Genomic DNA, 27870 nt, shown 5'->3' with positions numbered 1-27870 from the left:
TCACTTCGTTGAATTGCTTTACATGTCTGTTGCTATATGCAGGAAATAACTTCTGGTATCATTTTTGCTGTTGGAGTTATTCTGGAAAGTAATAGGATCTTCTGAAAAATTAGCATCATGCATTTCTCTTTACTATTGCTGCATTCATTGAGATTTGCCCTAATTTGTTTAAAATTTTAATTTATTCAAAAGAAGTTCTGATGGAAATGGGTGTTGTGATAAATTATTTTACAAAATAATCTCGGGGGTCTTGGGGTAGAAGTCCACAATCGTCTATGGAGCCAACATTGGGAGAGTCTACCTCAATGTAACACTCCTAACTCGGTGAGGATTCATCAGATATTTATGTGCATATCTCATTAGAATTCCAAAATAGTCTTTTTAGACAAACGTCATATTTTTCATATATTCCATAATGGCAAAGTATCTGTTAGCCTGGTCTTACAATCCCTATTTTCCCCAGTGCCATCTATCTCCTCTCTGAATCCTGTGATTCATTCCTGTCTTTGACTAAACCCCATTATTTTGTTTGTCTTGATGTGGTACGAGATCATTCTTGCATTCCGTTTTGAAATAAGTCCTCTGGGTTAATGCTAGCTCAGCTGCATTGCATTTTCACAAACTGTCTGCTGCATCAGCATCTGAACATGTTTGTACGTTTTAAATATTCTTTTTTAACCTGACTACTTTCTTGAATACACATAAATAAAAATTAATCTGAAGAATTTTGATTTTTGCTTATGAAGTTAACTACAACACACTACCTCATTCTGATCCCAGCTGGAACTTCATTGATTTACTTGTGTCATATCCGAATTGTCCCCACCTGTATAAACATATTTCATATTACTGTTCCACAAACTGCAAGTAGGAGCATAAATGCGAAAAGGTCAAAGTTTGACTGCTTGAATATTCAAAGCATTGTGGTGCATCATTTGTACTTACGAAAGATCACAATGAATATAGATACCAAAATGATCTAGTGTAAGACTTCCAAATTTTTTCTGCAACATTAGATTATAGTCCTGCATCTCACTTCAAAGTAGTAACTCTGTGTATAACCCAGCTGAGCTGTGCCTGGCAGCATACACTAAAAGATTAATGTACCGAGCACCATTTAGAAGTGATAAGTCCTGCTTTTGACTGGTTACCCATATCTCTAAATACAGTGTCAAATAAAAACCCTATCACAGCATTTTGGAGGTGGTTTTGGTTGATGTTCAAATTAATGGGGAGGGGAATCAAAGGATAGTGTGTGACAACCACCTCCTGCAATCCCCATCAATTTGAACATGGATGAAAGTGGATTTAGAAATTCATGAATACTCTTGCATACTGTGCTTGTCAGTACTTATTAAGAGTCCAGTTCTGAGAGTATTTAGAATATATAATTAGTACTCAGGAAGTTGATTTACATGTGCTCATTTTATCCAGTTATATGTACATACTTTTAAATGCTACTTGACGCAGATACCTGTAATAGGTTTATATAACCTAAATGCTTTTAAGGTCTCATAACCATTCAAAAATGATTAATCTGGGTTGAATGTTATTTCTAGAGGGACTGTAAGTGTTATAAAAGGATTAATCAAATTTGAAAAATGATTTCTAAAGGGACTGAAATTGTTCAGCAATGATTAATCTTCTTTGAGAAATGATTTCCGAAGGGGCTATTACCATTGCTGTACAGCTTTAAATTAATATAAGCAAAGACAACTCAAAACTGACTTATATTTTTTACTAGTTGGAGTTGAGAGTCTCAACCCAGTGAAATGAGGACACTTGATAACTGTAGTTTCATTATAGTTGTGAAAAAGAAATATCTGATCTTATTTTTCTCCTGTGCACATCTTTCTTCCTTCCTCCGCCCTGCCAAATGAGTGAAGGTAATGCTTATTTCTGAGCGCTATAGAGCAATGAGTCTCTAGCTGAGTCCACATACTGTGAGACAATCTTATTTGAGCTAGCTGTAAAAGGGCATCACAATTCCTAAGTGTTCTGGGTCATGATTGAGTGCAGAAAACTGTCAGGTTGAAGGAAATTGAATGGGTCAAATTTTTTGGTCCCTTAGATTTAGTGAATGGATTGACAACTGAAGATATGTTGGGTCCTTGTAGAAGTCCACATGTGTAGGCCTATGTGTCAATTGCCTGGAAATTTAAAAGTGCCCAGTAAGTAATGGTGATACCAAGTCATGCTTCATGATGAGAAATGAAGTCCCCCGCCCAGAATAACTTCTGTGCCCTTGTCACCCTCTAAAGCATGATCACATATCTCCGTATTGAGACTCTGTTTTTCCGCTGGATCATAGATGAGTTTGATTTTAATACAAGTACAGAACAACCTTGATCATCCGAATGAGACGGATAGGGAGTATTTTGTTCAGATAACTGAGCATTCTGATAACTGTCGGAATAACTAATAACGTTTTTCGGGACCTTTGGATCTTGTTAGGATTATCCGAAATTTGGATAACCAAGGTTGTTTTTTTATTTAAAATTCTGAAGGCTTTGAAGTGCAAAAGGCGATTGGCTCTTTTTGAAGAGTCAGCAATAGATATAAATTTGTCACAGACATATCTGATTATAGTCATGCCAAGAGATTGGAAGTTCAGTTAGCTAGCATTAAATAAAATTGGCATGAAGGAGGCCGATTGTTGTAAAAATCCAGCTACTTCACAAGTGCCATTCAGGGAAGAGAACCTTCTATCATATAATCCAGCCTACATGTGACACCAGCTTCACATGGTAATTCTTAATAGCATGAGGGCAAGAAACTCTGTCACACAGATCCCAAGACCTAATAAGAAAGAGTATCAGGGGTATATTGACAGCATGTTACAACACAGATGAATCATGTTGAACAGGTCCTAGTACAGGGAGTTGCACTCAATGCTTATTCACAAAACAAAGTGTTGTTCTTTGTTATTATCAATACTTTCAAATCTTTGAAACATTAGCAACTCAAGTTTATTCATTATACAGTTTGAGCCAAATGCAGTAGATCTGAAATATAAAGACAAGGAAGTAATCCTGTATGTTTTCAGCCCCACGTTAAATAGTTCACAGAATTGTTGATGCAGGAGGAGGCGATTCAGATTCTGTTTTAGCTTTCTGTAAGCTTTGAAATGATGTCAATCTGCTGCACTTTTCTAGAACCCTGCATTACTTCGATAGAAACAATGCACTCTTGAAACCCTCTGCCACGCTTACAGACAGTCTACACCATACCCTAATTATTTGCCGTGTCGAAACATTTTTCCCTCCTCTAGTTTGCTTCTTTAGCAAAGCACTTTAAAACCTTTTCTGGTTCTTGATTCTTTACCAAGCGAGAACAGTTTTTCCCTGTCTATTCTGTCAATCAATAGTCACAGGTGAGGTGCCGGAAGACTGGAGGTTGGCTGATGTGGTGCCACTGTTCAAGAAGGGTGGTAAGGACCAGTTAGGGAATTATAGACCAGTGAGCCTTACATCAGTGGTGGGCAAGTTGTTGGAGGGAATCCTGAGGGACAGGATGTACATGTATTTGGAAAAGCAAAGACTGATTAGGGATAGTCAAATGGCTTTTTGCGTGAGAAATCATGTCTCACAAACTTGATTGAGTTTTTTGAGGAAGTAACAAAGAGGATTGAGGGCAGAGCGGTAGGTGTCATCTATATGGACTTCAGTAAGGCATTTGATTAGGTTCCACATGGGAGACTGATTCGCAAGGTTAGATCTCACAGAATACAGAGAAAACTAGCCAGTTGAATACAGATCTGGCTCAAAAGTTGAAGGTGGTGGTGGAGGATTGTTTTTCAGACTAGAAGCCTGTGACCAGTGGAGTGCCACAAGGATCTGTGCTGGGTTCTCTAATTTTTGTCATTTACATAAATGATTTGGATGCGTGCATAAGAGGCACTGTTAGTAAATCTGCAGATGACACCAAAATTGGAGATGTAGTGGACAGCGAAGAGGGTAACCTCAGATTACAACAGGATCTGGATCAGATGGGCCAATGGGCTGAGAATGTCAGATGGAGTTTAATGGGAAAGCAAATGTTAGCAGGACTTATACACTTAATGGTAAGGTCCGAGGGAGTGTTGCTGAACAAAGAGACCATGGAGTGCAGGTTCATAACTCCTTGAAAGTGGAGTCACAGGTAGATAGGATAATGCATTAGGCATTTGGTATATTTTCCTTTATTGGTCAGAGTATTGAGTACAAGAGTTGGGAGGTCATGTTGCAGCTGTACAGGACATTGGTTAGGCCATTGTTGGAATATTGCATGCAGTTCTGGTCTCCTTCCTATCGGAAAGATGTTGTGAAACTTGAAAGGGTTCAGAAAAGATTTACAAGGATGCTGCCAGGGTTGGTGGATTTGAGCTATAGAGAGAGGCTTAACAGGCTGGGGCTGTTTTCCCTGGAGCATCAGAGGCTGAGGGGTGACCTTATAGAGGTTGACAAAATTGAGGGGCATGAATAGGGTAAATAGACAAAGTTTTTTCCCTGGGGTCGGGGAGTCCAGAACTGGAGGACGTAGGTTTAGAGTGAGAGGGGAAAGATATAAAAGAGACCTATGAGGCAACCTTTTCTCAGAGTGGTATGTGTACAGAATAAGCTGCCAGAGGAAGTGGTGGAGGCTGGTACAATTGCAACATTTAAGAGGCATTTGGATGGGTAAAGGAATAGGAAGGGTTTGGAGAGATATGGACCGTGTGCTGGCAGGTGGGACTAGGTTGGGTTGGAATATCTGGTTGGCATGGATGGGTTGGACCGAAGGGTCTGTTTCCGTACTGTACATCTCTATGACTCTATAAGACCCCTCGCATGTTGGAAACTTCTTTCAAATCTTCTTTGCAGACCTATTCAAGCAAGATGACATTCCAGCTTTTACACCCTTTCTTCATAAGTGACTTATCCCGGAACTGTTTTTGTCAACTTTTTTAAATGGACCCGTGAAAATACTTTGCCATAGGAAGGGATTTTAAAAAAAAATCATTGCATTTTTTTAGAGGTGCTTTAATAGTGGCAAACCAGGTGTGCAGCAAAAGTGCTCCATCAATGAGAAAGCACAGGCAAAGGGGAGGTGATGGTGTAATGATATTGTGGCTGGGCCAGTAATCCAGAGATCCAGAAAATAGATTTGAGTTTGCATCTGACCTTAGCAACAACTACAAGTCTAGTGATGACCGAGGTACAGGAAAAGATCATGGCTAGCTCAGCCGTTACCAATATCTGGGGGTTGCACAAAGTTAGGAGAGCAGTCTTGCAGGCTAGTAAAGCATAAGTTTGACATAGTCATATTCTGTGATACCTTTCAGACATTGTCCCAGATACCAATACCTTCACCACCATGCCTGGGTATGTCATGTCCCACTGGCAAGACAGATCCAACAGAGTTGTCAGTGTAGTAGTATACAGTCAAGAGAGAGTTTCACTGAGTGTCTGTGTTAATTCAGGCCCTCCTGGAATCAGGTCAAACATGGACAAGGAAACCATGTTGAACACCACTTGGAGGAATCATTGCGACCGGCAAGGGTGCAGAATGTACTGTGTGGGATTTCATTGTCCATCTTAAAGACTGGCCTGCTTGAGCTAGTCAAGTCTTAAACCACATACTGGCCAGACTGGGCCTGTACTAGGTAATGATGGTGTCAATGAGAAAGAAAAACATTTTTGGCCTCATCCTTACCAGTCTCCCTGTCAGATACATCTGTCACAGATCTATTGAGCGCTGAAACAGACTCTTCGGTACTATTTGTATGCACCTGTCAGGCATCCTAATCTGACCTAGTCCATTTGCCAGCACTTCGGCCATATCCCTCTAAATTCTTCCTACCATATACCCGTCCAGATGCCTTTTAAATGATAGAATTGTACCGGACTCCTCCACTTCCTTTGGCAGCTCACGCCATGCACGCACCACCCTCTGCATGGAAAAAGTTATCCCTTGGGCTCTCCTTAAATCTTTCCCCTATCACCTTGAACCTATTCCTTCTCGTTTTGATCTCCCCCACCCTCAAAAAAAAATGACTGAATATTCACCCTATCCATGCCCCTCATGATTTTATAAATCTCCGAGGTCACCCCTCAGCCTCTGACATTTCCAGGGCAAACACTCCAGCCTATTAAGCATCCCCTGGTAACTCAGACCCTCCAGTCCTGGCAACACTCTTGTACATCTTTTTAGCATCCTCAAGTTTAATGATGTCTTGTTGTGGTTCTGTTCGCCGAGCTGGAAATTTGTGTTGCAGACGTTTCGTCCCCTGTCTAGGTGACATCCTCAGTGCTTGGGAGCCTCCTGTGAAGCGCTTCTGTGATGTTTCTTCCAGCATTTATAGTGGTTTGAATCTGCCGCTTCCGGTTATCAGTTCCAGCTGTCCGCTGCAGTGGTCGGTATATTGGGCCCAGGTCGACATGCTTATTGATTGAATCTGACAACGGAACGAGGACATGCCGCAACCCAAAGGACTAGCCACACTACCATACATCGAGCATTTCCGAACTGACAGCCAGACTACTGCAACCACTAGGACTCGTAACAGCACACAAACCAACAGCCACTCTCAGACGACAACTCGCCAGGAAGAAGGACCCGATACCCAGCATGAGCAAAACCAGTGTAGTATACAAAATCCAATGCAAGGACTGCACAAAACCCTACATAGGACAAACAGGAAGACGGCTAACGATCCGCGTCCATGAACACCAAGAAGCCACAAAACGACACGACCAGCTATTCTTAGTAGCCGCACACGCAGATGACAAGCAACATGAATTCGACTGGGACAACACTACTATTATAGGACAAGCCAAACAAAGAACAGCCAGGGAATTCCTAGAGGCATGGCACTCATCCACAGATTCAATCAATAAGTACATCGACCTGGACCCAATATACCGACTACTGCAACGGATAGCTGGAACTGACAACCGAAAGCTGCAGATTCGAACCACTATAAATGCCGGAGGAAAGATCACAGAAGCGCTTTACTGGAGGCTCCCAAGCACTGAGGATGTCACCTAGACAGGGGACGAAACATCTGCTACACAAATTCCCAGCTCGGCAAACAGAACCACAGCAACGAGCACACGAGCTACAAATCCTCTCCCAACTTTTAACAACATCTTTCTTATAGAAGGGCAAACCATGACAGTATTGGTCAGAGTGACCACCCCATGGTCCTTGTGAACATGACAGAGGGCATCCTCAGTGACTCCATACTAAATGGAATAGAATTTGAAATTGACCTAGCAGCAAAAATTCCATAAGGCACGATGGGCTAACATAAGTGTGCAACCTTGTGGTGTGGTATATTCCCCACTCTTACCATTACTGTCAAGCAAGGGTATTAACCCTGATTCAATGAAGAGTGAAGGAGTTCATGCCAGGAACAGAACCAGGCATACCTTAAATATGAGGTGTCAAGCTGGTGAAGTCACAGCACTGGATTGCTTGCATACCAAACAACATAAGCAGTATGCAATGGGTTAAACATTTCCATAAGCAATCATAGGCTCTGCAGATCTACCATATCCTGTCATGAATAATGAGGCTCCATAAATATCCCCATCTGTAATAATCAGCACATAAGTGCAAAAGATAAGGCTGGAGTATTTGCAACAGTCTTTAGGCAGAAATGCCGAGTGGGTGACTCATCACAGCCTCCTCCAAAGGTCTTTAGCATTACCAGTGCCAGACCAGCCAATTTGATTCATTCCATGTGATGTCTAGAAATGGGTGAAGGCACTCGATACTGAAAAGGCTATAGGCCCTGACAGTGGTACTGAAACTTGTGCTCCATAACTAGCCAAGCCGAGTATTCTTATACAGTCACAACGTTGGCATCTACGGGCAATGTGGAAAATTGCCCAGCTACATCCTGTCCACAAAAATCACGACCAAGCTAACTCTGTCATTTGTCACCCTAAGAAACTAACCTCAATCGTCAGCAAAATGGTAGAACATCTTGTTAACAGTACTATGAAGTGACATTTAGTCAACAATGACCCACTCACCGATGCTCAGATATTTCTGGCAGGAGCACGCAGTTCCTGATTTTTTTTGTAGCCTTGGTCCAGACATTGGACATGCTTAGAAGAGGGAGGTGAAAGTGACTGCCCTTGGCGTCAAGGCAGCATTTGACAAAACATTTGGCAATGAGCAGCCCTAGCATACACCAGTCTCTGCAGGCCACAGTCTGATCTAGCATAAAGGAGATATTTGTGATTGTTGGAGGTCGGTCAGCTCGATGTAAGTGCATCTCTGCAGGAGATTCTCAATCAGCCTGTCCAAAAGCTGGTGGCCCTTGAACCTGGGCCTCCTACCTCACAGGTTGTGACATTACCACTGTTACATAATTGTCTGTTCCTCGTTGATACTTTAATCGATCTATTTTAGAAATGTTATGACCCCTCTGGAGCAGGACCTCTGGTTAGGAGATAGTGTCACTACCACAGGAGCCTCCGGTTCCTCAGGTTAGTATCCCAGGCTCAACAATCTTCAGCTGCTTCACCAATTACCTACCTTCCTGTCATTGTTCAGCACCAGTTGCAACTTCTTAGATACTGAAGCAATCCATGTTTAAAGCAGAATGACATAGAGCACTTCATGCTTGGGCACACAAGTGGCAGGCAGGTAATGAACATTGCCAGTGAGAAACAATGCAACTTTTGACCATTTACAATTAGTGGCATTACCATTGCTGAATCCACCTCTATCAACATTCAGATTGTTACTGGGAACTGAACTGGACTAGCTATATAAGTTCTGCAGCTGGACATGCATGTCAAATGCTGGGAATTCTGAACTGAGCAACTCACCTTGTATTCATCAAAGAATCCTCACATTTTATTCCTGGAAGAGTTGTACAGCACCAGGCACAGGACAAGATGGCGTTATGGGTAATGGCATTTTTAGTTGAGGCTGCCTCCTTCGAAACAGTTCAGATTGACATTCACTGTTTGGTTACAAACTCTAAAGGTATATATAGAATCTCTACAGTGTGGAAGCAGGTCCTTCAGCCCAACAAGTCCACACTGACCCCCTAAAGAGTAACCTACCCAAACCCATTCCTCCTGACTAATGCACCTAACCTGCACATCCCTGAATACTTTGGGCAATTTAGCACGGCCATTTCGTCTAACCTGTACATACTTGGTCTGTGGGAGGAAACTGGAGCACCCAGAAGAAATCTACGCAGACACTGGAGAATGTGCAAACTCCACACAGACAGTCATTTAAGGCAGGAATCAAAACCAGGTCGGTGGCACTGAGAGACAGCAGTGCTAACCATTGAGCCATCATGCCGCCCATTAATTGTGATGGATAACTTGAGTTCAGAAGAGGTTCCACTTTATTTTGTGTTTTGATGGAATAATTCAAATGTTTACATGAAGATGCTTGTGGATCCATTTCCTACTGTTGGGATCATTTCATTCCCTAATTTTCCTGCCTACTCTGACCTCTTGTTTGAGACTTTCCTGATACTGACCTGAATGATGGCACCTCTGGTTGTGGCACTCAGCCCTTCTGGAAAGATCCGATCCTTGATTGTGCTTACTCAAATCGTGTTAAAGTTGGCTGAAATGCTCCTGGATTCGGGAGAATAAGATGACAATCCAGGCTTTAGTGGCTGATCATACTGATATTCGATAACGGTGTGCATGAATGGTCGTTTGGTGAAGACTGGATTATGTCCGTCTGCTGGGAAATTCACTTGAATAATCCAACAGTTCAGATTGACATTCACTGTTTGGTTACAAACTCTAAAGGTATGTCTGATTCACTTTTTAAATGAAAGAAATGGTGAGATAATTGTAGGGATTCAGATTCATCTAAAATACACCTCCAGGAAATTATGATGGATAGCAGATGCTGTTTTTCAGTTTTGATTAATTTACTGTCTGTCCCCTTAACTATTCACCCATTTAGCTAAAGCTAAGGTGTGCCCTTTCTGCAGCTGTTAATTGAACAGTAGTTTAACCTGCTGTTTCATGATGGCAAGGTCTTGGGATCAAAAGCAAAATGACGAACAAAAGTTACAACTTATTTAAACAAAAGTTAGTTGTATTTATTTGAAATTGGATGTGTCAATTTGCTACTTTGCTGACTATCTTAATGAACCCTGGAAGTTGTATGTAAATCAAACCCTCCGGGCCAACTAGTTCTGTTTATCGCTATTGCAGAGACATTAAGTACCTTGTGTAACAATATTAATAGGAACAATTTGTGTCATAGTCATAGAGATATACAGCATGGAAACAGACCTTTCGGTCCCCAACTCGTCAATGCCAACCAGATATCCCAACCTAATCTAGTCCTATTTGCGAGCACTTTGCCCATATCCCTGTAAACCCCTCCTATTCACATACCCATCCAGATGCTTTTAAATGTTGCAACTGTATCAGCCTTTACCACTTTCTCTGGTAGTTCATTCCATACACGTACCACACTCTGGGTGAAAATGTTGCCCCGTGGGTCCCTTTTATATCTCTTCCTCCTCCTCCTCTCTTTGCCCCCCCCCCCCCCCCCACCCCCCAACCCTAAAACCACGCCTCGGTTCTGGACTCCCAGGGAAAATACTTTGTTTATTTATCCTATCTGTGCCCCTCGTGATTTTATAAACCCCTGAGGTCACTCCCCAGCTTTCAATGCTCCAGGGAAAGCAGCCCCAGCCTTTTCAGCCTCTCCCTAGGGCTCATCTTTGAACCCTAGCAACATCCTTGTAAATCTTAACTGTTTCAAGTTTCACAACATCCTTCCAATAGGAGGGAGACCAGAATTGTACACACCATTCCAAAAGTGGCCTAACCAATGTCCTGTACAGCTGCAACTTGACCTTGACCTCCCAACTCCTATACTTAATTCTCTGACCAATAAAGGAAAGCATACCAAATGCAGCCTTCACTATCCTATCTACCGGTGACTCAACTTTCAAGGAGCTGTGAACCCGTACTGCAAGATCCCCCCCCCCCCCCCCCCAACCCCCCCGCGCCCTGCCACCCCCTGACCTTGCATTAAGTTTATAAGTTCTGCTTTGATTTGCTTTTCCAAAATACAGCACCTCGCATTTATCTAAATTAAACTCCATCTGCCACTTCTCCATTGGTCCATCTGATCAAGATTCCGTTGTAATCTGAGGTTACCTTTTTTATTGTCCACTACACCTCCAATTTTGGCGTTATCTGCAATCTATACCTGCTATGTTCGTATTCAAATCATTTATATAAATGATGAAAAGTAGCGGACACAGCACCAATACTTGTCATTATAATGTTAATCCCAACCCACTCAAAATACAATTTTACATGAACAACATTGAATATTTTCTTGTCAGTTTTTTCTCCTGTTCTCTGTACTCTTCGTTAATCATATTAACTTCAGAATTTGTAATTAGATAGCACCACTAACATGACTGCAGTATTTCTGCCCACTTTGTACAGTAAATTATTGTCATTGTAACTATTGTTATAGGGGCAGCTTGGCAGCTATGTTTTGCAAAGCAATTACTGTCAAACAGAAAAGACATGGATGACTAGTCATCATCAGTTCTTGGTTGAGAAAAATGCTAGGACATGGCAAGGGCTCACTTCTTCTCATTATATATTGACATGAGATTTTTAATTTCTTCAAGAATAGATGGACTTCTATTTTAATGTCTCATCTGAACAATAATATTTCTGGCAAGTGTAACATTTGCTCACTATTACAGTGAACGGTCAACAGGTCAGTGAGGAACTTGACCCCATTATTGACAAATCAAGAAAATGTAACTCTTCTCTCTGTTTCTTGCATCAAATTAGACAGCAAATAGAAATTATTGTCTTTTGAAATGAAGATAGAGCTTTTCCAGTTACTTGTTACACCCCAAATTTGTGGGAGGGGAAAGTAACTTTGTAAATTGTAACCCCAGTGCAAAACTTTTCTAAATGTGACTTATATGTGATTTAATAGTGTTGTTGTGTTGACATCATGCTGAAGTTGAAAATATGCAAGTGGAGAAGACACAGTCCTATAAGATGTAATCTCGTGAATAGGAGCTGAGTATATCGGATCTGCTTTGCTTCAGGTTAATGGTTACTGCTCATTCCGTTCACTATCATCCATTTGCTTGCAGGCACACCGACAAGTGGGAATTCTGATTTTGGTGACTGGAGTGCCTTCAGTCAAACCCAATCCAACCAGCCTGTCATGTCAAGTGGAGGGGACCTCTACAACACTATGCAGCCTGTCCAAGCTCCTGCTCCTGCACCTACACCTGCCACCAATCTTTTTGATCTAATGCCTGGTTTTCAGTCGACCATGACCTCATCCCAGAGCATGAACTTTGCTATGTCAGCTTCCAACACCATTTCTAACACTGGTACCAGTATGTCCTTATCCAGATCCCAGGTGAGTGCAAGTTTGTGACCAGGAGTTTGTAATGTGTCTAGATTAGAGCTCGAATGTCCAAACCTGATTTTTGTTGAATATGAAATATTACAGACTTTAGCTCAGGTGTGTGTTAGCTGCATCTCTGCTTGAAGTGCTGTTATTTGGATTTTGGAGAATTACAATTTTCAGCTTGTTAAGTTTGAGTTGAAAAATTCCAGATATTTAGAAGACAGGAAAAATAAAGGAGTAATGTCAAGTGAAAACACATGCTGAAAGTGAGTAATCTGCAGAAGGTAATATTTTGTATCAGGATGCTTAATGACATATAGGATAGTACGTTTAGCAGCATTAGATTTTATAGGTGAAGAGCATCTTGTTGTACAGCGACTCATGCTGAAGCACTGGAATTGTGAATAAGCAATCAAGAATATAGTGGGTTGCTCAAGCAGTTATCAGCTCAGATGTGTAGTGATCATATGCAGCATTTGATTGTTGATAGATTCCCATTCAGCCCTGCAAATGCTCTACAATATTAGAAACAACATGACAGTTCTAAGGTGCCTTTTAGTGATTAATGAAATACTATAAAATACATAGAATTAAAACGGTTCTTTGCTCATTGTAATGTTTGAAGAATGGCTATTTAGTACTGGGTACTAATGCATAATTTTCTCAATATATTAATGTAGATGAATAGCCCATGTAGATCCTTAGTGGAAAAATTAGGTTACTAAAGGCAAGAAGGAAAGTGAACAGTTCTATGGAAAATGTTCCAAAGGCCAATTAGAAGACGTGAAGCCACATTCTATAATCTAATGTCTCACTGTGAAGACTTTAATAACAGATGTAACCGTTAAATTTTACTTTTGTCTATTTGACAATGTCTAGCATGTTTTCTTTTTCTTTCTCCTCCTTTCATATAGGCTGCTTGCCTTGTACCACCATCAGTTATCATGTGTTCATGCAGTGAGTGTCAGCAAATAAATTTGACATTGGACACCTTGGAACCAGAAGAAAATTGTTCTTGGTCAGAATCTGTGCACAAATCTGATCAGGCACATGTCTCAGGACAGGATTGAGAAGTGGGATCCTGCTGAGGTTAATTGAAGCAGCAAAACTGCTAGATCACTTCACTGAATCCATATCTGAAATTAATATAATCTGTATGGTTCATTACCTTGAAACAGAGATGAGGGACCTAGGGGAAGAAAGTGAGAAGGGAAAACAGGAAGAAAATTTCAATGTCATCTAGTTTTGAATGTATTGTCTTAATTAACAAACTGCTGTTTCTCTTTTAGCCTTTGCCGATGTTGTCCACACCTTTGTCAAGGCCTACTGCTGGTACTGTACCTACACAGAATATGCAAGACAACCAGAAAGCAGCCAAGCCATCTTTGCCTTCAACTTGGTCAGACCCAAGTGTTAACATCAGTCTAGACTTTCTGACACCTGGCATGCAACCTCCCAAACCCCAGCAACCATCACTTAACACCATGATGCAGCAACAAGGTAATACACTTAGAATGATGGAAGCAAAGAAGGAATGGCTTACATTTATGTAACACTTCTCACAATGTCTGCTTTCTTCAGCCATTTTCGAACCAATGTTATAGTTACTGTTGTAATGTTAAGAATAGTCAACTGTTGCACTTGAAGTAGGTCTATCCAGTTAGTCCCATAGATGCTGTCCCCCAGAGCAGCATATTTTTCTTTCAAATGCTTATCTCCTTTGAAAACACTTTCAGCCAAGGCATTTCGGGTTACCACACTTGATGAAGGAATGTATCATGTTAGCTCTGATCCAATTGACAATCACCAAAATCATGACCTCTTGACAATGATCCTCCAGCATGGGAACCAACCAAAACCCTTTCTGACTTTTAAAACTTCTATTCAGTCTCCTTTTAACTTTCTCTACTCAAAGAATGCAACCAGGTTTTGCAGTCTCTCAGTTTAACTGCAATCCTTTATCCCTTGTTTCACCTCCTAAGGCCTTAACATCCCTAGTGTGGTGCCCAGAATTGAGAACACTGCTTCAACTGAGGGCTAACCAATGTTTTTAAATGTTTTAGCATTATTTTCTTGCTTTTGTATCTTCTACCTCTCTTTCATGAAACTAAAACTCCAACATACTTGTTATGAAACCCTTCTTGACTTCAACTATTTCGAAAGCTTTGTATACATATAGCTGTCTCTCTGTTTTTGCTCTACCTTTTAGAATTGGCACTTAGTTTATATTGCATATTCTCCTTAATCTTATTACTGCACCTTTTAAAGTTGAGAATTAAGCTGTTTGATTTCAACAGATTCTGCCCTCTTATTTAATCCCACACCATTCCCTCATATTTGTTGGGTCCATGTTTATAGTTCTTGTTTGGTAGGGGAGATTTATCTCACTGCCAGTTTTTCATTGCAGTTGAAGGCTTTCTTCTGCCAGGGTGATATAGTAACACCTCTTCATAGTAAATGAAGTGACATTCAAACAGTTCCCTTTTTTCTTCCCTGTCTGACTTGTTTCATGATGTGGAGGTGCCAGTGTTGGACTGAGGTGGGCAAAGTCAAATGTCGCACGGCACCAGTTTATAGTCCAACAAGCTGCTTTGAAATCACAAGCTTTCGGAGCACTGCTTCTTTGTCGGGTGAAGTGAGGCCAGGTGAAGGAGCAGCAGTCCAAAAGCTGGTGATTTCAAATAAACCTGTTGGACTGTAACCTGATGTCGTGTGACTTTAACTTGTTTCAAGTTGAAAGTTGCATTTTCCATGATCTCTGGTATGGTTCCAGAGCACTTACTTAGAAAGTTGCATATCATTTCACACAATCAATATTATGACAAGGTTCTCAGAATGTAGCTATGCTACTTGAAGGAAATCTGTGCCAGATGTGAAACATTAAAATCTACAGGTACAGTTCATTTTGCTCATTGCAAATCAAGTTTGATGGGTCATATCATGGAAGGAAATGCCACTTATGTATGAAATCTTGCATATTCTGTATTTATTTCCTGTCACGTACCGAAGTGCAGTGAAAAGCTTTGTTTACGAGTGGATCATAGCAAGCAATGAGGTACAGAATAAAAGATTTAGATGGAGGCATACAGGTAATATTGCACAATGTACAAGAGAGATCAATGTTAGCAAGATCAGCATTATTTGAGGCTAGAGTCCATTCAGTAATCTTAATATGGCCTGGAAGTAGCTGTCCCTGAACTTACTGATGCGTGTGTTCACGCATCTACCTGTGTTTTCTGCATAACGGAAGAGGTTGGAGATCATTACCAGGATGCAAAGGGTCTTTGTGGCATGGGAGCCAACCTTCCATCCCTGGACTCCATTTACATGACAAACTACCACGGAAAGTCAACCTATATCAAAGTATTTGTCAGGGAGTAATGGTAAATAATGGACTATGGTGTGAAAGGACCTTGACAAATTGCAGAAAACAGAAACTTCTGGTTATGGAGGGCAACATGCTAGTTAGCTATGATACCAAGTAGTATTGGGTCACTATGAACCCCTAGAACTTTGTTTATTTGCCATGAGAAACGGGAAAGGAATTCTGCAGTGTGTTTGCTGAATTGACCATGTTTACTACATTTATTTGCTGCTTTCTGGAGTTGGAACAATTTGCAAGTGGAAAAACATTGCACAGGGTTGCCTTGTTAACTGGATAGACTTGGCTGCTTGGACTTGTTTCTTAGATTAACATGGTGTTATCTATAAAAGCTAAACTGTTCTGTCGCTGAAACAAAAAAAAACAAAAATTGCTGGAGAAACTGAGCAGGTTTGGCAGCATTTATGGATTCTGTCAATGTGCTGTCCACAATGCAGATACTGTACCTTAAAAAGAATTTGTTCTGTGAAGTGATTTGAGACATTTTTGAATTAAGATGTTGGTGTAAGCTACTGGGTAAACAATTGAAGTTTGCCTTGCCAGAGGTGATGCAAATTGTATCCTGATTTTTGGGGTTTTTTTTGATTTTCATAAGTAGATAAATTAATTATTTCTAAAAATGCAAAAACAGAAACCGAATGTATTGGGATCCCAATTGGACTCTAATTTTAGCAATTTATAAATTGTACATTGTGCTTCTTTTGCACCCCATATAATTCTCTTGTAATTTCTTGTTGGGGAGTTGACCTGAAACAAGCCAAATGGAATATTTAATTCTCTTACCACAGGACACCAGGGATTTTAAAATTCTTGACACACTTCCTTCAAGTGTATTGTCTGGCCCAGATCAGCTGAGCAGACTTCTCTCTTTCTCATTGAATTCAGTGGTAGACCTCAGCCCCTTGGTCCAACTATTGTAACAGTCAAGATGCATTATTGGCTGGGATACCTTTGTAGATGCTATCAATTGTACATAATTTTCCAAAAAGAGAAGCATGTTCCACGATAAAATTATTCATCTGTGGTGAGAGATCGTGTGTGGACATCACCTAGTGTACGCACTGCGGTTACACTTTCTGAATATAATTCTCTCTGACAATCATTCTAAAAGGATTTAGTGAACTGTGGAAAGACTGAAGACATTATTTTCAGTCCTTTATGTAAATCTCACTCAGTCACCAATGATTTTTTTTCTCTCCCACTCACACTCACACTTACACTCTCTCTCTCTCTCTCTCTCTCCCCCCCCCCCCTCTCTCTCTCTCTCACACACTCTCTTTCCCTTCCCTTATTTTCCCCTACTCTTGAAATTGCAGCAGCTGTTGAAGCTGTTTGCAATATTGATGTCATTTGATCCAGAGGAGAATCACATCCATCACTAACTATGAAGGCCTATTTCTATTTCTGACGTTGTCCATCTCCCATCCATTCTTTCTTTTCTTGAATATTCTAAGCTATTCTTGGCTAGTCTCCCATTTGCTGCCCAGTGTAAACTTGAGGTCATCCAAATATCTTGCCAAATGGCATTCACTCAGCCTCCTGTGTAAACTGATCCAAACAGGCTCCCAATTAAACAGTTCAGATTTCAAAATTCTCGTTCTTTTTAAATCCTACTTATAGTCTGACTTAGTCTCCAACCTTCTGAGATATCTAACCTCCTAATTCTGGCCTCCTGAGGGCTACACTTATCTCCATTTGCTTCTTTACCCCTCTTTCTCATTCAGGGCACTCCTTAAAATTTTATCTCTTTGACCAAATGTCTGGTCATCTGCTCCAACACCACTTTTTATGTGGTTCAGTATCAAGTTTTGTTTCATACTGCCTCTGAAGAGCCTAGTCTTTCCATTACTTGAAAGGTGCCAGATAAATATGTCAATTTAAAAACCTGTCTCATCACAGTGCATGTAGAAAGCTAAATGCTGAGTAGCCTGAAGAAATCCTCCTCCTATTTCACTAAATCCTCTTAAAACCTGGGAACACAGAATTGTTTTGTCAGCATTACAGTGATGTGTTGTTAATCTAGTGGCACAAATGCTTGGTTCTGAATTGGTCTCCAGAGCTGCCAGGACCTAAGGGGGATAATGAATTGTTTGAAATAATTGCTTTAATCAGGGAACAAGAGCTGCTCTCTATGTTTACAACACCGTTACAAATCCATTGACAAGGGAACTTGAAACTGTTACTTATATTCCAAGAGTGGAAATACTATTTTCCAGAACGTAAGTGAGAGATACTGTTTGTATTGTTCTTGCTGTTCAGACCCCTCAAGGTCAGAAAATTAGTACTTGCTCTTTAATGTAGTTAGTGATCTGCGATTGTCTGGTGTTGATGGATTTGGGTGCTGTGTGTTTAAATTTTCAGGCACTTATTTCCTTCTCAGTATTATGCCATCCCCATTCTACTAATGCAAAACTTATGTCTTAGCTGGGGTGCTGCGGAAACAGTTTAGTAACATGGGGCTCCCCTTCAACATACAAGTTCCATCTCTGGGATGGCTTGGCTGAATCAACACGTGGGCTAGTCGGCACCAGACATTTTTGGGATATCCTACCTTGAAAATAGTTGAAATAAAACATAAATATGATTAGGAATGTTGCAAAATATAATTTGGAGCAGTACCACTAAGTTTTTATTCTCTCAATTATTTGGGGGAAAAAGTCCACCATGTTCTCACTTTCTCTCTATAGTCCTTGATGCCTTCAATATTTAAAAAAAATTAATATAATTTTTGAAAATACTCTGATCTGGCCTCCACAGGTTGACCATCCTCTGAGTGATGAAATGTTTCCTAATCCCAGTCCTGAATGGCCTACCCATATCTTGAGACTGAGACCCTTGATTGAAGATTCACAATCAGTGGAAACATCTCCATGCATGTAACTTATCTCGCCCTTAGAATTGTATTGCAGCAGTTTATGAACCTTTGTGAAAGTGTTGAGGTATTTGGGCTGCAGAGCTATCAAAGTATTCCCTCCTTCACTCCTTAAATGTAAACAGTGGCCTGCTTATCACCATGATGATACAGATATTAGCTGCAGTGGAGAAACTCCTTTGAGCAATGAAACAAGTAACTTGATAAAGATTAGATTAGACTAGATTAGACTTAGTGTGGAAACAGGCCCTTCGGCCCAACAAGTCCACACCGACCCGCCGAAGCACAACCCACCCATACCCCTACATTTACCCCTTACCTAACACTACGGGCAATTTAGCATGGCCAATTCACCTGACCCACACATCTTTGGACTGTGGGAGAAAACCGGAGCACCCGGAGGAAACCCACGCAGACACGGGGAGAACGTGCAAACTCCACACAGTCAGTCGCCTGAGTCGGGAAATTTCAAATATCTAAGCTGTGAAGGATTCAATAACATAATCACAGAGGCAATATTTCCTGAGATTGTGTGTCCAAAATACAGGTCATAAATATAAGTCACTAATAAGTCCTATAGAGAATTTTCTTTTAAATTCAACAGGAAGTGGTTAGAAAGAGAAAATTACTTCAGTAAAGGAGTTTGATAAGCCAGTTAGGAATTCAGTTATTGCACACAACTAATGGGGCACTGACTACAAATGTTGGATTTGACTGTAATCCTTTGGAGAAGTGGCAGTCGTCTAACTGAAAGTGTCCGTCCCTTATTTATATGTCATTCCATCTAGATGTGGATCTATTATGAATTAGAATCATAGAGTCCCTAAAGTGTGGAAGGGACGCTATGGGACCCAGCAAGTCTGCTCCAATCCTAAGGGCATCACAACCAGACCCCTACACTATCCCCGTAATCCCACAATTACCAAGGTTAACTTAACCTGCACATGCCTGGACACCACACAATTTAGCATGGCCAGTCCACCTAACCTGCACATCTTTGGGCTATATGAGGAAACCGGAGCACCCAGCAGGAACCCATACAGGCACAGGAAGAATGTGCAAACTCCACATAATCACCCAAGACTGGAATCAAGCGTAGATTCATAGCACTGAGAGGCAGCATTGCTAACCACTGAGCCACAGCTTGATGCCTTTTAGATCTTTTCCAAATTAAACTGCAGTTAAGACTACCACATAAAATGGCTGAGGTGAATAGCATGAATGTTGAGGTGATATAACTGTATGAGAGAGGAAGGACTTTAACTTGTTCTGAGAATTTTTTAAAAAGTTGTGAGGAAGCTTGTTTGAAGTATAAACTGTGGCAATACCCACCTGGGCCAGGTAGCCTGTTTCTGTGCTGTAAATACAATTATAAGTGTGTATACACATTTGTCTGGATTATAGGGCTATTGCTTTGTGGATTGGATGAAAAGTTCTAAACTGTTTGCTTTTCAGAAGCCAAATTTTTGCAAAGTGAGTTTGCAGCATGCAGTTTCATAGATAACTGCACCAGGAAGATTGATTCTTCGCAGCTATGTGTATGATCTGTCTTCACAGCCCTGAAGCCAACAGTTCAAGTGCTGAGATTCATTCTCAATTATGAGCAGTGTCAGCTACAGTTCAAACAGGGAGCTAATATTCTTACAATATGGTTTCAGATCACTGAGCAGGAAGATTCCTGAATCCCAACTAAAAGATTATTTAAGATTCTCTAGTTCCCACTGGCTATGCTTTTAAGTGCTGCTTGAACTGAATCTGCTCAGTCAATGGGGTTCCCATTGAGGTGGTATCCTTGGGGATCAAGGAAGTAGGGGGAATTAACCCATTTAAAGAGATAGACTTGCCTGGATATTAATTAGCAATTGGATGTAAAATAATTAAACTTACCTTTTTTATTTCAGTTATCCAGGGGCATTAATTGCTCCAAGAATAATTCAGATGCTTACTATGGAAGAAAACTCTATTCTTCATCCATGAATTTAGCATTGGGGAATTCAGTTGAAAGGGGGAGGCTTATGCATACAATCAAAATAATTATTAAGGTTCCATCTGCAGACTGATTTAAGGCATGGTGTCCAGCATTAGAGCTGCAAACTGGGAAGGTCATGGGTTTCAGTTTTAACTGATATTGAGTTAGCCAGTTTCAACATGATTGGTTTTTAGAGGGTGCCACAGTTGTCACACACACCCAGATATCGGGGATGAAAGAAGAATCTGGTAAGGTTACATCTCTGGGAATTGAGAATGAGCAGAATCCACTGGGAGCACATATATGCGGACTTTATTTCAGCTTAGTTGTAATTAAATCCATGCATAGTCTGTTCGTGTGTAATTGTATGGATTTGTATTAAACCACTTCAGTAAGTACTCTCTGATTTAAAGGCAGGCAATGCTGGTGTATGTAGTCAGCTAAGAACCACTGCCACTACTAGGAAGGAGGAAAGAATTCTGGCAGGAGAAGACAAGCTATTCGGTTAAAGCATTCTACTTGTTAAGGATTTAAATTTTGATTAGTTTATCTATTTGTAATTGATGATCTGTATTCAAAACCTTATCTTTGTTTACACTCCTAGTGAACTGTTGCTTGCAAGTTTACAATGGAAATTGCCTATGTAAACTTCATACTAATTTACAGTCATCATGGAGCTGTTGCAGTTTAACCACTGACAACAAATGACAATTTCAAAGGGACACATTTACATAAGCAATTATCATTTCATATTTGGATGTAGTTTACAATTAAAATAATGACCATGCAGCTTTAAAATTAGAACTACATTACATCAACATGCTTTGGTCTTATACCTGCCTTCCAACACTGATTCAACAGACTATTTTAATCTCTGCTCAGATCTGTTTTTGATGTTTCCCTCTGTCCAATTTTAAGGACATATAAATTCAAAGTGATCTAGGTGGAACCTGAATGGATACGGTCGACTTTTTCCAGATCATGTCTGGTGTCATGTCCATAATTCTTGAATCCAGGAATAGAAGATGATAAACTGGTAACATTTTGTTCCCAATTCTCTCTCTCGTTTAGTAAGCACTATCTTTGATTAGTACAGTACGCTCATTGTAACCTGTTCAGAGTTTCTGCTGCAGCATCCAGAGTATAGCAGTTGGAATCTTTTAATCCATGGTCCTGGGAGTAAAAGTTCAAAACAATCTAAAGAGATATCATAAGCGCTAATATTCCTGTGAAACTAAATTGACCATTTTTCTCTCAATTCACAGTGCTTTAATGATCTTTTAGTTCAACACCAAAAGTCAATATGACATGTTGAATGTCATTCCAAAGATAATTTGTCATATTCAAGTATCATTCCATGTTTTCTAGAACCACCATTTTCATCAAATCTGGGCATGTCTGTGAATTACAATTTGTTCTGAACATATTGAATATTCTGTAAAGGTTGTGTTTACTACCCATTTGTCAAAGCGATGAAACAGATAATAGTATGGTGCAAGAGTTTCTCCAGGCAGTGCTCTGGGCCCAGTTATGCCTCTATTTTAAAACTAGAAGTAGGATGTTCATTGATAAACCAAAGCAATTTATGTTGTCTTGCAACGGACCTGGATAACATCCAGGTTTGTGCTGATAAGTAGCAAGTAAAACCTACACTATGTAAATTCTGGTTGATGATCAATGGTATTACCACTTCGAAATACCCCACCATCAATATCTGACCACAACCTCAAGATGTTTTTTCTATGACAATATGTAGACACATGGGGGCAGAGATGCAGTAAAATATAAGAAGGGTTTTAAAAGGGGGAAAAATATTCAACTTACATTTATTTTCTCCTTTGCAGGCACACAGCAACCAGTGAACCTTGTGGCTCAAAGCTTCTCAGCCGTGTCCATTAACTCCCCAACCAGCATGGTGGCTCCACGACTTCCAGGAACATCTCCTTTGACTGGCAGTGTGCCAGTTGGCATGGGGATGCCAAACATGATGGGGACTAATGCCATAGGGATGAATCCTATGGGTATGCCTCAGAATAGTGTGATGAACCAAGGAATGATGGGAATGAACATGGGAATGGCTCCAACTGGCATGGCCATAACAGGTTCCATGGGGATGGGTGTTCCTGCCATGGGTCTCAATGCTAACATGACACCTGCAATGGTGCAATCCAAGCAAGATGCCTTTGCCAATTTTGCCAACTTTAGTAAATGAGAAGGCTGGAAAGACTCCAATAATTTAGATGAAGGTGTGAAGGCTGCACAAAATAGTACTTGAAACACATGAAGATAGGTTGTCTTAAATTTTTATAGCTATAAGAACAAGTTTTGTGAAGAATATGGCATATTTTGTATTGAGGAGCGATCTGGTAATTGGCAAGATCTGTGCTATTGAATGTGTATGTCTGTTTCCTTACAGAGGTTCTTCAAGTAAAATCCTTTACATTGGCATCTTGTTTGTGAGATACACCTGAAAGCCTTTTTAAATGTTGAGAAATTTTAACTCTTACTGAAATCACAGGACAGGGAGGATTACATGGGTTGGGAAAAACACTTCATATCAAAAATAATTTTTGTACCTATTGTAATGGCCTTTAGGTCAGAATCCCAAGAAAATAATTAAAATCCAGAATATAATCATTAAAAATTTTGTTGGTTCTTTACCTCTTTAGCTGGACACAATCAGTCTCCAGCAATGTGATAATCAGTTTGTGTATATAATCCTTTATCTAACAAATGAATGCAAAACTATTAAAAGGACTTCAAGGTACCAAAAAAAACCCGATTACTGGAATGTAAATAGTTTGACATATTCCAGTTTCAATAGAGAAATCTTATCATGAAAATGTCTTTATTAATAATAATTGGTAGTAATTGTAGCTTTTATTCTTTCCCTCAATTTTCTCATTCTTTTAATATCTTTAGTCTGCTGAAATGCAAATATCAGCTTTTTTCCCCTGGTCAGCAGTGGGGCTTTGTGATTTGAGGTAAAGGGAAGGGTATCTCATCTGTGAATGGACAGGTCACCAGTTACCTTAATCTGAATATTTTGAACATGCAAACAACCATACATGGTCAGGTATGGCCTCTTCTTTCCTCCCCCAAGCTGAACAAACTCTTTGTGTGCAATATCCAAGACATTCCTCTGCTCTCTTCAGAAATAAGCATTCATGCTAAACTTACTCTGATTTTGAAGGTTGTGCGGGTGAAAAGATTTCCATTTCTTCCAAAAACATGTACGCTGTCATTTCTGGTTTTTGAACATTTTTTGCCTTGATGACTGGTGAATCCTGACAGTGTTCTGTAATGTTAAAGCCATGTTCTCTGCTTGTTGGATGGAAACTTCACTAAGAGACATTTGCAGTCAAGCCCTGTTAGTGATTTTCTTCGCAACAAGCCAGAGGGGGAAAAATGTGTTTCAATTGTACTCATGACCTGTTCTGTATTACAGCAAACTGTTCATTAAAATCTGTTATTAAAACCATCTTTTGTGCCCTTTATCTGACATTGATTTTTTAACCAAAGTCACAAAGCATTGTGGAAGTAAATTTTGCACTGAATAATTCACATTCTCTTAATGACTTTGCATTTGTCCCTTTTCCAACAAAAGGCTCTCACCACTCTAAATTTAAAGAGGTAAGATGCCTTGACCTACTCTAAACCTTGCCAAATCTCCCATCTACAACATTTATAATTAGGCATAAATGACTGTGTTTCAAGTAAAGTGTAATGAAAAGTGATTTGTTTCCTAAATAAGAAATGAGAGTATGTAATTAGCAGTCTGCACTTTTTAATCATTCAACAATTCAGTATATTTGAATTGGAATCAAAGAATAAAAGCTTTCATGTTCAGTTACATCAGAATAATCAATGTGCGCTTCAGTAGTTTTAAAACCTTTTTTTGTGTATTCTCGCAAACGATTTCCTTGTATAAGGCGATAACATTTCATAATAAGATTCAACCTGGGGGTTGAAAAATCAGTGATACAAAGTTCATAGTTTAATGCATACAGTGAATTTCAGGGAAGTGAGAGTTTTTTGCTGTCATCTTTACACTCCCAGGTTTAATATTAAAGTTATGGTCAAGCTATAAATGTTTCTCTAATGAATTTCAATGAAATGTGCTGCTATGAGCAAAATTAACATTGGAACAGGCACAGGATGGAAGGCTCTGTCAAAGTACTGGAATTTTGGTGAATGTAAATTCCTTTCCCCATTTCAATTAGGCATAGTATTGGTTCGAGCTTCTCTAACACTCAACCAGCTTGGGCTGTATTTAAAGTATTTTCAGGTCTGTGATAGGTATGGAGCAGATGGCAATTTGATGCATTTAAAAACAAAACCCCCTAAAGTATCTGGGAGCTATGATTTGGGCTCTGACAAATATTACAAATTGCTAGTGTGATTTTCGTTCCCTTAGGATACTCATACCAGACTAACGTAATAGTGCAGCTATCAAATTATTTCACCAATCTCTTGCACCCCAAATATGTGGACAGTGTTCACTTTTGGTTTTGCTGTTGACTTGCATTTCCACTTCATTTTGGTACTAAAACTCATTAAGGTTTCCATATCAACTTTTAAATGCAATTTCTTTTTTTCCCCTCATTTATTTAATTGTAATTTAATCAAACATTTCTGCCTGTTACAATGAGCAGGCTTGTTATAACTGATAGAGGTAAAAACAATGACTGCAGATGTTGGAAACCATCTGGATCAGTGGTGCTGGAAGAGCACAGCGGTTCAGGCAGCATCCAACGAGCAGCGCAATCGACATTTCGGGCAAAAGCCCTTCATCAGGAATAAAGACAGTGAGCCTGAAGCGTGGAGAGATAAGCTAGGGGAGGGTGGGGAGAGAGTAGCATAGAGTACAATGGATGAGTGGGGGAAGAGGATGAAGGTGATAGGTCAGGAAGGAGAGGGTAGAATGGATAGGTGGAAAAGGAGCTAGGCAGGTCGGACAAGTCATGGGGACAGTGCTGAGCTGGAAGTTTGAAACTAGGGTGGGGTGGGGGAAGGGGAAATGAGGAAGCTGTTGAAGTCCACATTGATGCCCTGGGGTTGAAGTGTTCCGAGGCAGAAGATGAGGCGTTCTTCCTCCAGGCATCTGGTGGTGAGGGAACGGCGGTGAAGGAGGCCCAGGACCTCCATGTCCTCGGCAGAGTGGGAGGGGGAGTTGAAATGTTGGGCCACAAGGCGGTGTGGTTGATTGGTGTGGGTGTCCCAGAGATGTTCCTTAAAGCGGTCTGCTAGGAGGCGCCCAGTCTCCCAGTGTAGAGAAAACCGCATCGGGAGCAACGGATACAATCAATGATATTAGTGGATGTGCAGGTAAAACTGACGGATGTGGAAGGCTCCTTTAGGGCCTTGGATAGAGGTGAGGGAGGAGATGTGGGCACAGGTTTTACAGTTCTTGCGATGGGCGGGTGGGTCGTAGGGGGAGGTGTGGAACTGACCAGATAGTCGCAGAAGGCGGAAAAGGGTGGGGAGGGAAATCTATCCCTAGTGGTGGGGTCTTTTTGGAGGTGGCGGAAATGTCAGCGGATGATTTGGTTTATGCGAAGGTTTGTAGGGTGGAAGGTGAGTACCAGGGGCGTTCTGTCCTTGTTACGGTTGTAGGGGTGGGGTCTGAGGGCGGAGGTGCGGGATGTGGATGAGATGCGTTGGAGGGCATCTTTAACCACGTGGGAAGGGAAATTGCGGTCTCTAAAGGAGGCCATCTGCTGTGTTCTATGGAGGAACTGATCCTCCTGGGAGGGGATACGGGATGGCATTTTTGCAAGAGATAGGGTGGGAAGAGGTGTAATCCAGGTAGCTGTGGAAGGCAGTGGGTTTGTAAAAAATGTCGGTGTCAAGTCGGTTGTCATTTCTCTCCTTTTAAGATAAATGCACAATACCATTCATGTAAACAGAATCCAAACATGAAATTTACATATAAGGTGACTGAAAATCTAAACTGTGATTGAGGTACTAATGTTTTTATCTCCTGCTTTTTGTCTGAGGGGTAAACATTTTTGTGCTCACCAACTAACCTTCTTGAGGTCCAGTTATGTTCAAGATTGGAATATTATTGTGATAAGGCACCCCTTGTAGATATTTTTAAATTAACCAAGATACATTATGAAATAGACCTGAGGCTGGTAGGGCCACTACAATCTAAACATAAGCCTTATAGGTACCTGTTGTAGGTAACGACAAAAATTCGACTGTCACGGAAGCCCCTCCTCCTCAGCATGGGATAGGCAGGAAACTGTTTAATCTCTTATTGTGTAACCAAAAATACTTTGACATGGTGGATGAGTGCTTGAGGGTATAAAACATTTTGTACAATGTGCCAGCAAACTGAAATCTGATTTCTTAACCCAGTATTTAAAGCAGTGTAAAATTCTGAAAGAAATACATTCAAAAGTATTGAATCTGGCAAAATATCCAAGGCTAGTCTGAATTGGACAATGTTCAAAGTGCAGATCTAATGAGTGTTATTATTCAAGATGTAAAGCTATCTTCCTTCCATCAGTCCTCAGCCTGTTCCTTTTGTTCAAGAACTGAATGTGAAGAATGTAGTACAATTTATTGATTTTCTTTCTCTCGCTCTCTCTTTCTCATTGCTGATACAAGTCCTTCATATTGTTGTATGAAATGCAAACGGCATTTTTTTTTGGATATTTTTAGCCTGGAGAAACATTACCTCAACGTTCATTGCATTTTACTACTTGACAATTAGTTGGGCCGCAGTGGCTAAGAAATGGGATTTTAAAAATCCCTGCAATACAGCACAATACTTGATAATCAACCAGCTCTTAAATTGGATGTTATAATGGGCATGATACTCAGGCTGATATGTTGTGAGGAGTGAACTAGTTACATTTGCCATCTGGTACCCCTACAGCTGGCAATCTAATGAACATGCACCTGCTCAAAACAAAGCAGGCTCATTAATAATCTCACCTATCAAAAAAATATCTTTGTTAACCCCAGTAATGGCTGACAGAGTTAACAATGTAAATTAGTACTGTCAAATGAGTCATGAATTAGCAGTTGAAGACTTTTTGAATAGATTATTTGCTTTTGCTGGGTTTTTTTGCACCAAGTCAGTAAACAATTTTTTCCACCCTCTCCTCCTCTGAAGATATTAACCAAGCTACATTACTCTGGTACATGATACCCTCAAGCATTCCTACCTACAATATAACCTTGATCTATAGTACCTGACGTCCCTGCCTTAGGTGATCAGCTGCAGGGGGAAATTAAAGACAGAAAGCCATCCTCAGGCTGTATCTTCAG

The 27870-nt window shown here is 40.4% G+C and overlaps 1 protein-coding gene across 2 annotated transcripts in view; it reads left to right on the top strand.

Annotated features, from left to right (window-relative positions):
* clint1a (clathrin interactor 1a) overlaps positions 1–24070 on the top strand; it is a 176778-nt gene extending 152708 nt beyond the window's left edge. For both annotated transcript variants that reach the window (XM_060837035.1, XM_060837034.1), the window contains exons 10-12: positions 12101–12375; positions 13656–13866; positions 22434–24070. In XM_060837035.1, the coding sequence (XP_060693018.1) occupies positions 12101–12375; positions 13656–13866; positions 22434–22801 (854 nt within the window). In that variant the 3' untranslated portion in view covers positions 22802–24070. The remainder of the gene's footprint in view (positions 1–12100; positions 12376–13655; positions 13867–22433) is intronic.
* The last annotated feature ends 3800 nt before the right edge of the window (positions 24071–27870 follow it).

Source organism: Hemiscyllium ocellatum, chromosome 16 (assembly GCF_020745735.1).
Source record: "Hemiscyllium ocellatum isolate sHemOce1 chromosome 16, sHemOce1.pat.X.cur, whole genome shotgun sequence".
Classification (NCBI taxonomy): Eukaryota; Metazoa; Chordata; class Chondrichthyes; order Orectolobiformes; family Hemiscylliidae; genus Hemiscyllium; species Hemiscyllium ocellatum.
This window is presented reverse-complemented; position numbering and strand designations above follow the sequence as displayed.